This window comes from Lepus europaeus, chromosome 5, assembly GCF_033115175.1.
Source record: "Lepus europaeus isolate LE1 chromosome 5, mLepTim1.pri, whole genome shotgun sequence".
Lineage (NCBI taxonomy): Eukaryota > Metazoa > Chordata > Mammalia > Lagomorpha > Leporidae > Lepus > Lepus europaeus.
Window position 1 is genome coordinate 119,844,016 of NC_084831.1, and position 12,843 is coordinate 119,856,858.

General features: G+C 41.9%; 1 protein-coding gene across 1 annotated transcript in view; it reads right to left on the reverse strand.

Annotated features, from left to right (window-relative positions):
• NUP210L (nucleoporin 210 like) overlaps nucleotides 1-12,843 on the reverse strand; it is a 122,346-nt gene that overhangs the window by 100,382 nt on the left and 9,121 nt on the right. Inside the window, exons 3-7 of the mRNA XM_062190152.1 lie at nucleotides 9,494-9,625; nucleotides 8,521-8,614; nucleotides 7,126-7,276; nucleotides 5,422-5,554; nucleotides 3,639-3,797 (exon numbers count right to left, since the gene is read on the reverse strand). Coding sequence (XP_062046136.1) covers nucleotides 3,639-3,797; nucleotides 5,422-5,554; nucleotides 7,126-7,276; nucleotides 8,521-8,614; nucleotides 9,494-9,625 — 669 coding nt within the window. The remainder of the gene's footprint in view (nucleotides 1-3,638; nucleotides 3,798-5,421; nucleotides 5,555-7,125; nucleotides 7,277-8,520; nucleotides 8,615-9,493; nucleotides 9,626-12,843) is intronic.

Genomic DNA, 12,843 nt, shown 5'->3' on the forward strand with positions numbered 1-12,843 from the left:
CCTTTCAAAAGAGTAAACAAATTAAAAAAAAAAAAAAGTCTACTTAGCAGCAGAACACATTCTCCAATAAATTCCTTTTTTTATTCTTTTTAAAGATTTATTTTCATTTATTTCAAAGGCAGAGTTTTATATATATATATATATATATATATATATATATATATATATATATAGAGATAGAGAGAGAGAGAGACAGAGAGACAGAGAGACAGAGAGAGGGCTTCCAACTGCTGATTCACTCCCCAAGTGACCACATCGGCCAGAGCTGCTGAGCTGATACGAAGACAGGAGTCAGGAGCTTCTGGGTAATGGTAAATAGTCATCATCCATGTCCTCAAGAAAGACACAAAATAGGCAAATCTTGGGGCTGGCACTGTGGCACAGTCAGCTAAGCCACTGTCCGCAGTGCCAACATTCCATACGGGTGCCAGTTCAAGTCCTGGCTGCTCCACTTCCAATGCAGCTCCCTGCTAATGTGCCTGAGAAAGCAGCAGAAGATGGCCCAAGTCCTTGGGCCCCTGTCATCCACATGGGAGATCCAGATGAAGCTCCTGGCTCATGGCTTTGGCCTAGCCCAGCCCTAGCAATTGCGGTTAATTGGGGAATGAACCAGTGGATGGAAGATCCTTCTTTTTCTCTGTCTCTCCTCTGTCTCTAACTCTGCCTTTCAAGTAAATAAATAAGTCTTTTTAAAAAAAATTAGGCAAATCTAGGGCCAGCTCTGTGGCACAGTGGGTAAAGCTGCCATGTGCAGTGCCAGCATCCCATATGGGCACTGGTTCGAGTCCTGGCTGCTCCACTTCCGATCCCGCTCTCTGCAATGGACTGGGAAAGCAGTAGAAGATGGCCTAAGTCCTTGGGACCCTGCATCCATGTGGGAGACCCCCAGAAGAAGCTCCTGGCTCCTGGCTTTGGATTCGTGCAGCTCCAGCCATTGCGGCCAATTGAGGGATGAACTAGCAGGTGGAGGACCTCTCTCTTTCTCTGCCTCTCCTTCTCTCTCTGTGTAACTCAGACTTTCAAATAAATAAATCTTTTTTAAAAAATCAGGCAAATCTAATGTACTTTAGCATTTGCTACTGCAAAATAAATTACAATGTGAGCTGAGAATATGAAGGACAAAAGGTTCATTGTAAGTCTGTCTGGGGACTTCAAGGAAGTGCCTGACACAGAACTGGGGCTCAAAAACTGTAAACTTGTTCTCAAACAGGTTTTGTGTATGTGTGTGTGACAGTGTGTGTGCGCACAAATTGTTGAAATCTTAACTTCGTATAGAGTTAGTCTTCTGTGTATAAAGTTAACTGAAAATGAATCTTAATGGAGAACGGGACTGAGAATGGGAGAGGGAGGAGGAGGAAGGGTGGGAGTGTGGGTGGGAGAGCGCGTATGGTGGGAAGAATAACTATATTCCTAAAGTTGTACTTATGAAATTTGCATTAATTAAGTAAAATGTCTCTTTGGGAAAAATATTGAACAACTTAGTTTTTTAATAGGTACTAGCGTATCTGTTGACAGAAGTCCTAGACACTTTAAAATGACTAAAAACCAAACAACTCCTTATTATGTGTTAGACAAATAACACAGCTAACACTAAATAATAAATAATAAAACAGCTAACACTATTGTACAAGGAATAGTATCTTCTTTCAAGTCTGATGGATTTTTACTGAGAGTAAACCTATTAGGCCCTACATAATCTAGCCCTCCCCTACTCTACTATCTCTTCCACTACTTTCCCGATTCACTGCATTTCAGACTTGCTGTCTTCCTTGTCACTCTTTAAACATGCCAAACACGTTCCTGCTTCAGAAACTCTGCAGTTGCTGACTCCTCTTCCCGGAGCTCTTTCATCCAGATATATGCGTGGCCCATTGCCTCAATGTCACCTTGTCAGAGAAGACTTCCCTAACTATCCTGGCTAAAACAGCTGTCTGTATCCCCAGAAACCAGAACAAAGTGGTAGTAATATAATAGCTATTTGCTGAATGAATTAATTCAAATATTCAAAACCAGGAAATATTTACAAACTGAACACTGAGAAATGAAGTCCAAATCATTTTTTAATGTTCTGAGAATTTAAATTTTCACTGCCTATAATAGAATACTGTGTACTGCTCTTTGCTCACTAATGAACAGGTTTGGTTAGTTTTTTAAAATTACTGTCAACTCAATTTAAAAAACATTAAACATCCACAACAGACAACACTACATTTTCTCAATTACCATGTGAAAATGGGAAAGAACAAGTTAAATAAAAATCACATATGTTTCTTTAAACTTCATTTCCCTCAGTCTCCAAATTGTAATAGATGGAGCTTACAAATTAGCATTGAAATTAAAAGATCCCAGGGGCCAGCGCTGTGGCCTAGCCAGTAAAGCCACTGCCTGCAGTGCTGGCATCCCATATGGGCGCTGATTCAAGCCCCAGCTGCTCCACTTCCAATCCAGCTCTCTGCTATTGCCTGGGAAAGGAGTGGAAAATGGCCCAAGTCCTTGGGCTCTGCACTTGCATGGGAGAACTGGAAGAAGCTCCTGGCTCCTGGCTTTGGATTGACTCAGCTCCGGCCATTGTGGCCAATTGGGGAGTGAACTAGCAAATGGAAGACACCTTTCTCTCTTTCTCTCTCTCTCTCTCTCTCTCTTTCTCTGTGGGCCTCTCCTTCGCTCTCTGGGTAACTCTGCCTTTCAAATAAATAAATAAATATTAAAAAAAAAAAAAAAAAGAGGCAGGCGCCGTGGCTTAACAGGCTAATCCTCCACTTTGCGGTGCCGGCACACTGGGTTCTAGTCCCGGTTGGGGCGCCGGATTCTATCCCGGTTGCCCCTCTTCCAGGCCAGCTCTCTGCTATGGCCCAGGAAGGCAGTGGAGGATGGCCCAAGTGCTTGGGCCCTGCACCCGCATGGGAGACCAGGAGAAGCACCTGGCACCTGGCTTCGGATCAGCGAGATGCGCCAGCTGCAGCGGCCATTGGAGGGTGAACCAACGGCAAAAAGGAAGACCTTTCTCTCTGTCTCTCTCTCTCACTATCCACTCTGCCTGTCAAAAAATAAAAAAAAATAAATAAAAAAGAAATTAAAAGTTCCCAAGCTCCAACTATTCACCATTTCACTACCTATCCCTTGTTAGAAATTATGACACGGCCGGCGCCGTGGCTTAACAGGCTAATCCTCCGCCTTGCGGCGCCAGCACACCGGGTTCTAGTTCCGGTTGGGGCGCCGGATTCTGTCCCAGTTGCCCCTCTTCCAGGCCAGCTCTCTGCTGTGGCCCGGGAGTGCCATGGAGGATGGCCCAAGTGCTTGGGCCCTGCACCCGCATGGGAGACCAGGAGAAGCACCTGGCTCCTGCCATCAGATCAGCGCGGTGCGCGCCGGCCACAGTGGCCGTTGGAGGGTGAACCAACGGTAAAGGAAGACCATTCTCTCTGTGTCTCTCTCTCACTGTCCACTCTGCCTGTCAAAAAAAAAAAAGAAAAAAGAAATTATGACAAAGATAAGTGATAGTTCTTTGTTAAAAATAAAACCCATAAAAAACAGTGTAGTAGTATTAGAATCACTCTTAATAAATTATTTTACCAAAGAATATGACTAGAATGCTCAAAAAGAGTAGATTGGCAGCTAAAACTTGAACAAAAGGATACTTTTATGGACGAAGACAAGATTAGTGTGGCCCAGCTGGAAGGCAGTCACAGTGGCTGTTTTCTCATCCAGTAAAGCCACTTTCTCAGAAACAGACCCGTTCTGTGCAACTCTATGGTCTTGCAATTCCAGTGTATAATGTTCCAGGGGAAACGTCACTTCTATAAGGTATGAAAGATACATAGATATAATGACAGCAGCCAGCCAGCAGATAATGGTGCATTGTTTGATTATAAGAGGAAGATGGGAAGCAGGCCTAAAATCTGTGATGGAACAAGGACATAAGACTTAGCCATTCTTGCTTATTGCCCAAAAGAGAGATGAACATTGGAATTTATTCCTTGCCCTTGGGTCTCAATAGGGTCTCACATCCTATTGCCTTCATACCCCAGCTTTCTTTCCCAGGCTCCCAAGGCCCCACCTGAAAGACCAGTTCCAGGAATTCACCTCTGCCTGCTACCCCCACCCCTAGCCCACCTAAAATATAAAAAGGCCCGGCCTCTGTGGTCAGAGCCTTCTGCCACGTGTTCCATCAATGTGCACGCTGGCAGTTGGTCACCTACCTTTACGAATTTATTTTCTCTGAATAAATTCACTCTGGCTATTCTGCACCTCTTTTCCTAACAATCTGCTTCTAATTTCTTTCCTACAATGATGAACTTCTACATGTAGCCATTTGGGGCAGTGGAATATTATGTGAGTTTATTGTTGGTAATGCTTGTGTTCTTAAAAACTAGTGATGTTTGTGAGGCTGGCATTGTGGCACAGCAGGTTAAACCGCTGCTTGCAATACCATCTCCCATAGCAGAGTCCCAGTTGCTGGGTTTCCAATCTAGCCCCTCCCTGCTAACATGGCTGGGAAAGTAGCAGAAGATGGCTCAAGTAGTTGGGCCCCTTCTACCTACATGGGATCCCTAGATGGAGTTCTAGGCTCCTGGCTTCAACCTGGACCAGCCTTGGCTGTTGTGGCCATTTGGGGAGTGAACCAGTGGATGGAAGATTTCTCTCTCTCTCTCTCTCTCTCTCTCTCTCACTCTTTCGTTCTCTGTGTGTGTCACTCTGCCTTTTGAATAAACAAAAAACAAATAAATTTTTAAAAATCTTTGAAAAAGGAAAGAACTTTTGCAAAGATCATTATAATGTTCCAACTCTTTCTGGTAAACCATCTTCATTTGTCCCATAAATGCTAGTAAATTTTTAGTTGTTTATTAATAGAAAATCCAGATGCCTGTCAGCACTCAAGCTAAATAGTCTAACTAGGTCATTAACCTGTTCCAAGATATGGGAACTATCTTTGTCCAGTATTAGGGGAAGCACAGCAATTAAGAAATACTTTCTCAGGGCCAGCATTGTGGTATAACAGATTAAGCTGCCCACTGCGATGCCAGCATCTCATATGGGTGCTAGTTCAAGTCCTGGCTGCTCTGCTTCCAATCCAGTTCCCTGCTAGTGCACTTGGGAAAGTAGCAGAAGATACCCCAAGTACTTGGGGCGCTGCAACCATTCGGGAGACCTGAAGAAGCTCCTGGCTCCTGGCTTCTATCTGACCCAGCCCTGGCCTTTGTGGCCATTTAGGGAGTGAACCAATGGACGGAAGATCTTTCTTTCTATCCGTCTTAACTCTGCCTTTCAAGTAAATCTTTAAACAAGAAAGGAAGAAAGAAAGAAATATTTTCTCACAAAATCTGAAAACACAAATAGTATTTTTTTCATATGTAACTTGGAGTCACTTGTCAGCAGAAAGGACTTGGGAAATGTGAGTCAGAGGAAAAGATATCATCTTACCTGTCATTCTTCCCTGAACCATTTTTGCGACCTGGTATTTAATAAAAGCTCCTACTAAGAGATAAATATCATGAGATGGTATAAGAAATATATTCTCCAAAACAAGCAGACGTATCAATGCTGCTGCTACTTTCTAAAAGAGAAAGGAGAAAAAACAAAGTTTCTAATAGGCAAAATCCTCAAGGTCACCTTCCTTGCTAAACATTTACCTTTTTTTAAAAAATAAATTAAAACATTTTTAAGATAAATAAAATGTTTCCTAAGTAAGTCATAACTTCAGTTAGCCTGAAAACGTGATCATGAATCAATACCATATTAACTTTTTAAGTCATTTATTAACTTTCTAACTCACTCAGATTAAGAATAGAAAATGAAAAATCTTAAAGAGAAGTAGGTAAATAAAAAGGCAAGTAAGGTGAAATGAGAAAGGGTAAGACATGGCTGTATGTTACAAAAATTCTTTTTAACAAACCTTCAGTTAACAGACTTGCCAGATTGTTACTTTTAATATATTGATTCTTGTGAAGACTTACCCAACACAAAGTTGGTAGGATGCTCTGTAGCATGCATACACATTTGTATTCCTGCCTCTTCAAGTAAATGCTTACCAAAAGACATTTACTTGTTTTTTTTTTCAAAATTGTTTATGCCAGTTAGACTTGTAATTACAATCACATTAAAACAAAAATTATGGATGTGAAAGGAGCAACTGTTATTCCTATAAAAATGTTAAATGTCTTGAAGAGATTAAAGGTGAGCTTCAACTATGAGAGTACTTCAAAAAGTTCATGGAAAATGGAATGAAGAGATAAGTTTACTTTGGTGGAAAATATTTTTGAAACTCATGCACATGAAGGGGTTTCAAAAAGTTCATGGAAAATGCTATTGTGAAAAACTATGAATGATTTCAAAAATGCACCTAAATAAACTTTTTGTAAAATTCATTTTATGTATTTATTTGAGAGGCAGAGACAAAGTGATAGGCAGAACTAGTTCACTCTTCAAATGCCTGCAAATGGCCAGGAATGCAATTCAAGTCTCCCTTGTGGGTGGCAAGAACCCAGTTACTGGACTATTACTGCTGCCTCCCAGGGTCTGCGTTAGCAGAAAGCAGGAGGCAGAGCTGCAGCCTGGGAACCAAACCCAGGTACTCCAATGTGGTATGTGGTCCTTGTCTTAACTGTTGACTAAACAGCTGCCCTGCTAAGCTTAATTTTAATTCTATTTTCCACTAACACTTTGAAGTTATCTTGTGCTATCAAATTAGGTACACATAAAAATATAAAAGATTGGATAAAAACCCTTGGAAAATACAGAATCTGTACTCAATCTGCTTCACACATTCTAAATTTTCACTTGACTATCAAAGAAAACGTAGTTTATGCCACAAACAGCATGTACATTTCTAATCAGTAAACTCGGTCAAAGCAAGGCCTTGGGCCTACTATAACGAATTGGTGAATAAAATCCAGCTATATGGCTTAAAAACCCTGCCAATCATATTTGCAGTTCTAATTAGGTAATAAAATGTTTAAGAAAGATAAGCATTTTTATGCTAATCCACTTCAGATGATCTTTTCAATGAAATGACCCACTATTGGCCAAAATCATCTCAAGCAAGGTAACTTCTACAGACAAATATAAGGAACTATATTTTCTATAGTCAAGACTATTAAATGCAAGTTTATTGTACAAACTTTTCACCTTATAGAATGGTTCAAAAATTCGAACTTTTACAACAGCAGCTCCAGTTCTGATGCCAGACACCAAAATCACATCTCCTTGTTTCTCTTCTTTTTCCATTTCAACTATATAGGCTGGGGGAGAATATTCTGCTTCAGAGTATTTCAGAATCCTAATGATATAAAATAAGATTTGTTTCTAGCAATATTTCAAACAATGTCTTTGAAAGTTCCTAAGAGCCTGCACCGCTGCTCACTAGGCTAATCCTCCGCCTGCGGCGCCGGCACCCTGGGTTCTAATCCCGGTTGGGGTGCCGGATTCTGTCCTGGCTGCTCCTCTTCCAGTCCAGCTCTCTGCTATGGCCCGGGAAGGCAGTGGAGGACGGCCCAAGTGCTTGGGCCCTGCACCCACATGGGAGACCAGGAAGAAGCACCTGGCTCCTGGCTTCGGATTGATGCAGCGTGCCAGCCATTTGGGGGGTGAACCAACAGAAGGAAGACCTTTCTCTCTGTCTCTCTTGTCTCTCTGTCTCTCTCTCTCACTGTCTAACTCTGCCTGTCAAAAAAAAAAAAAAAGTTCCTAAGAAAATTTTTAAATGGTTTTTTCAATGTCTACAGAATGTAAAAAGTTGGTTTTTTTTGTTTGTTTGTTTGTTTTTTGACAGGCAGAGTGGACAGTGAGAGAGAGAAACAGAGAGAAAGGTCTTCCTTTTGCCGTTGGTTCACCCTCCAATGGCCGCAGCGGTAGCGCGCTGCGTCCAGCGCACCACGCTGATCCGATGGCAGGAGCCAGGTGCTTCTCCTGGTCTCCCATGGGGTGCAGGGCCCAAGCACTTGGGCCATCCTCCACTGCACTCCCTGGCCACAGCAGAGAGCTGGCCTGGAAGACAGAATCCGGCGCCCCAACCAGGACTAGAACCCAGTGTGCCGGCGCCGCAAGGCGGAGGATTAGCCTAGTGAGCCGCAGCGCTGGCCATTTTTTTTTTTTTTTTTAACTTTTGTTTTCCACACAGACTGTAAGAAAAATACTTAATGGTTAAAACTGTTGTGCAACTAAACTTTGAATTGTCTGAGTTCTATCTTAGCACTAAAGACAAAACTTCATACTAACATCTTACTCTACTTCAGCACGAGTAACAAAACAGCCAGAAGATGCACCTGGCTCAAACTGTATCTTCCTGATTTAATGGACTCCTTTACAGTGGCCCAAAATAAGTTATCATAAGGGGTCCACACCCACACCATATGTCATTCTAACAAAGACATTTCCCCTGGAGAATTATCTGTGTCAAAAAAAAGTCAGGCCCATTAAAAAAGCAGCCCTATTAAAGTCCACACAAAGGGCTGCTGCTCTGAGTACCACTCAACGGCAGGTGTCTCCCTCAAAGCCAGATAATTTGTTTGGTTTCAAGTTTACCTAATTTTGCTAGACAGCTCTTCTCTTGCTGACTCGTTATCCTGGGCAATGCTCCACTCAAACGTCATCCCTGCCAAGCTACTGAAAGTATTTCCTGCAGAGCAAGCCAAAAGTAGAGAAGACGGAATCAAATACTCAGAACAGGTCTCTTCAACAAGAAAGGGAAACCGAACTAGAAAATTATTTTTAGGTGCTTTCAGTAGCAAATTGAAGTATTATCATTAATGAATTAAAACACAGACATGAGGAAGACTCCTACACAAACAAAACAAATGCTGTTGCATAAACTTCTTGAAAGTAAAAAGGACTCAAGTTGATTGACTTCTGGTTCACAAAAATTGTGCCACATTCTTTGTTCCTTTCTACACAAAGGGGTATTTATGTCTACCTGATGTTTGATAAACATCCTTAAACTTGGTTCCTTCAAATTTGTATAAAAACTAGTTCATTCTTTGGATCTTAAAATTACATTTTACTAGTTTACAAAGAAAGTAGAAATAAATTTAAGTGCTTTAATGCCTTATTATAGCATTATATAATGTATTAAAAGCAATATAAAATTATCCTCAAGAAAGACTAACTTAAAACCAGGAAACTTTTCACAGGTTTACGTTAAATCCTCCTGACCTATAGAAAGTCAACTAATTGTTTTAAACAGAGTTAGCAATAATTGCCAAGACATATTCTTAATTGTTGATCCAAGGGCAATCAGCAGAAGCTCAGTGAAAGAATTTGGATATTTAAGTAAAGTTCAGAGATAACAATAATAGCGGGGGAAAATTATGAAATAACATAGCTAATATATTAAATTATACTCAGAATTATTAATTCCTCATCTACATGAACTCCAAATGAGAAAATTAGTACTGTTTCCAGTTTACTTTTATCACTCAAGTCCTTGTTTCCAAGTGCTAAACATAAAGGAGTATTACTTTATTTTGGGTAATTGTAGTGAATCCTCTGAAGTTCTCACCTTCAGCATCCAAGGCTCTCACCATCAGTTCCAGTGGTGAATCATCTACATAGAGTTCTCGGGTCCGAGATACAATTTCAATGCTGTCTATCACATCAACCTTAACATCACAGCGCAGTTCATGGTCAGTCACTACAATGAACCCAAAACTGAGTACTTAATTTAATTTATTATGACTCTATTAAATCTCAAATACTAAAAGCTTATTGTATACTTATGAAAAAGAAAGACCATGACAACTGCTTTTACCTGTGGAAGAAAACAGCATAATAAGAAGACATCAATTTGCGGGTTTTTTTTTTTTTTTAAGACTTAGTCATTTGTGTATATTTGAAAGGCAGACGGACAAAGGGAGAGACAGAGATCTTCCATCTGCTGATTCATTCCCTAAAAGGCCACTACAGGTCTGAGGCAGGAGCCGGGGTCTCCATTCTGGTCTCCCTTGTGTGTGGCAGGAACCCAAGCACTTGAACCACCTTCTGCTGCCTTCCCAGGTACATTAGCAGGGAGTTGGATCAAAAGCTGAGCTTTGGGCCTGGAACTGGTGCTCCAATACAGGACGCTGGCATCACAAGCACTGGCTTAACCTGCTGTACCGCAAAGACAGCCCCAGCTCTGTGTTTGTAAGAAGACACACTAGACCAGTGCTTCTCAAACACTGTCCATGATGTTTTTACTCACTCAAGGAAAAGGAGAAAATAAGTGTTTTAGAAGTGAATAAAATTAAATTGTGTTTAATCATTCCATTTATTAATTAATTATACTAATCACTTTAAAGAAATACATTTTGTCATACTTTATTTTTTTAAGTGGCAAAGTATTTTTTCTTTCACAAAATGATGGCATCAGCAGATTTTTGAAATGTATTTATTTAGTGAATGGTGTAGCAGTTAAGATGCCACATGGGATGTCCCCTTCCATATCAGAGTCCCAGCTCCTGCTAATGAGAATCCTGGGAAGCAGCAGATGATGGCCCTGTCACCCACGTGGGAGACCTGCATGGAATTCTGAGCTCCTAGCTTCAGTCTGGTCCGGCCCTTTGGCTTTTGTAGGAAGCTGGGGAGTGAACCTGCAGATGGAAGATCTCTGTCTGTCTCTCCACTTTCAAACAAAATGGAAAAAAAAATTTTTTTTAACGTATTTATTTAGTAAAGTAAATGTAGCAACTATATCTTACCATCAATAAACTCTCTTTTTTCAACAATTTTCCCCTTGGACCATGAGATTAAAAACCCTTGGGCTCACTGTATTACACACAACCAGGGGTCCAGAAAACCAGAGTTCTAGTTAATAAACCCATAGTGAAATTCAGAAACATTAATTGAAAATTAAACTGAAATATAGTTTTGTACTGTTACCATTTTTTAAAATTCATTTATTTGACAGATAGAGTTAGACAGTGAGAGAGACAGAGAGAAAGGTCTTCCTTCTGTTGGTTCACCCCCCAAATGGCCGCTACAGCAGGTGTGCTGTGCCATTTTGAAGCCAGGAGCCAGGTGCCTATCCTGGTCTCCCATGGGGTGCAGGGCCCAAACACTTGGGCCATCCTCCACTGCACTCTCTGGCCTGGAAGAGGGGCAACCAGGACAGAATCCGGCGCCCCGACCGGGACTAGAACCTGGTGTGCCGGTGCCGCTAGGCGGAGGATTAGCCTGTTGAGCCACGGCGCCGGCCCTGGCTTTGGATCAGTTCCGTGTGCCGGCCGCAGCGGCCATTGGGGGTTGAACCAACAGAACGGAAAAGGAAGACCTTTCTCTTTGTCTCTCTCACTGTCCACTCTGCCTGTCAAAAAAAAAAAAAAAAAAAAAAGAATAGTAGTTTCCATAAAAATCTTGGGGGGTGATTTAAAAAAAAGAAAAAAAACTATTTATTTATTTATTTATTTGAAAGGCAGAATGACAGAGAGAGAGAGGGAGAGAGAGAAAGAGTGATCTTCCATCTACTCACTGGTTGACTTTCTAAACACTGGCAAGAGATTGAAGCCAGGAGGCTGGATCTCCACCTAGGTCTCCCACATGGGTAGCAGGGACACAGATTCTTGAACCATCACCTTCTGCCTCCTAGGGTGCACATTAGCAGGAAACCGGATAGGAAGCAGAGGCAGGACTCAATCCCAGCACTGTGATAGGAGATGTGAGCATCTCACACGGTGACATAACTACTGCTCCACAATACTGGCACCAGATACCTGTTTATTTTTGTTTTTTAATTTGAAAGGCAAATTTACAGATAGGAAGAGAATCAGGGGGAGACAGAGAGACTTTCCATCCACTGGTTCACTCCCCAAATCGGCACAACAGATGGGGCTGGGCCAGCCCAAAGCCAGGAGCCTGGAGCACCTTCTGGGTTTCCCACATGGACACAGGGATCCAAAGCCTTGGGCCATCTTCTGACGCTTTCCCAGGCACATTAGCAGAGAACTGGATCGGAAGTGGAGCAGCTGGGTTTTGAACAAATGACAATATGGGATGCCGACGTTGCAGGCAGAAGCTTAACCTGCTATACCATAAAGCTAGCCCTTTCCCAGATACCATTTTTAAATTTATTTATTTATTTTATTTGTCTGAAAAGTAAAAAAAGAGAGAGAGAGAGAGAGAATCTCCCATCTGCCCGTTTACTCCCCAAATGCTCTCAAGGGCCAGGACTGGGCCAGGCCAGTCAGGAAACAAAAACTCCATATGGATGGCAGGGACTCAGCCACCTGAACCATCAGGAGCTGCCTCCCCGGTATGCATTATTAGGGAGCTGGAATCAGGAAGGGCCACCCCATGATTCCTTTTAATGAGTAACTTATGGAAAGGAAGGAAAATAGAAATTTCATAGTAGAAAAACGTGATAAACACCACCTTAACCAAGCGATCAAGATTAACATCAGATAAACCATGCTGGCATAGTGTATTCCATATAAAGCAATGAGAAGGGCTCTTCACTTCTGTTCCCCACCCCACCCCCAAAATAGACAACTCCAGGCTAATCATGAGAAACATCAGACAAATTCAAGTTTTAAGAAAGAGTATAAAACCTCTAGCCAAGAGTAAAGTGTCAAATATGACTGAGAAAACATCACAGATCAGAACTGACTAAGGAGGGGTTGTCACTGTGGTGTAGCAGGTAAAGCTGCCATCTGCATTGGGCACTTTACCACTGTACTACCTCTGCATCTCTTTCGTAAATCTGAAATTATTTTAAAATAAAAAACTTTGGGGCCAGCGCTGCGGTACAGTGGGTTATCGCCCTGGCCTGAAGCACCGGCATCCCATATGGGCGCTGGTTCCAGACCTGGCTGCTCCACTTCCAATCCAGCTCTCTGCTATGGCCTGGGAGAGCAGCAGAAGATGGCCCAAGTCCTT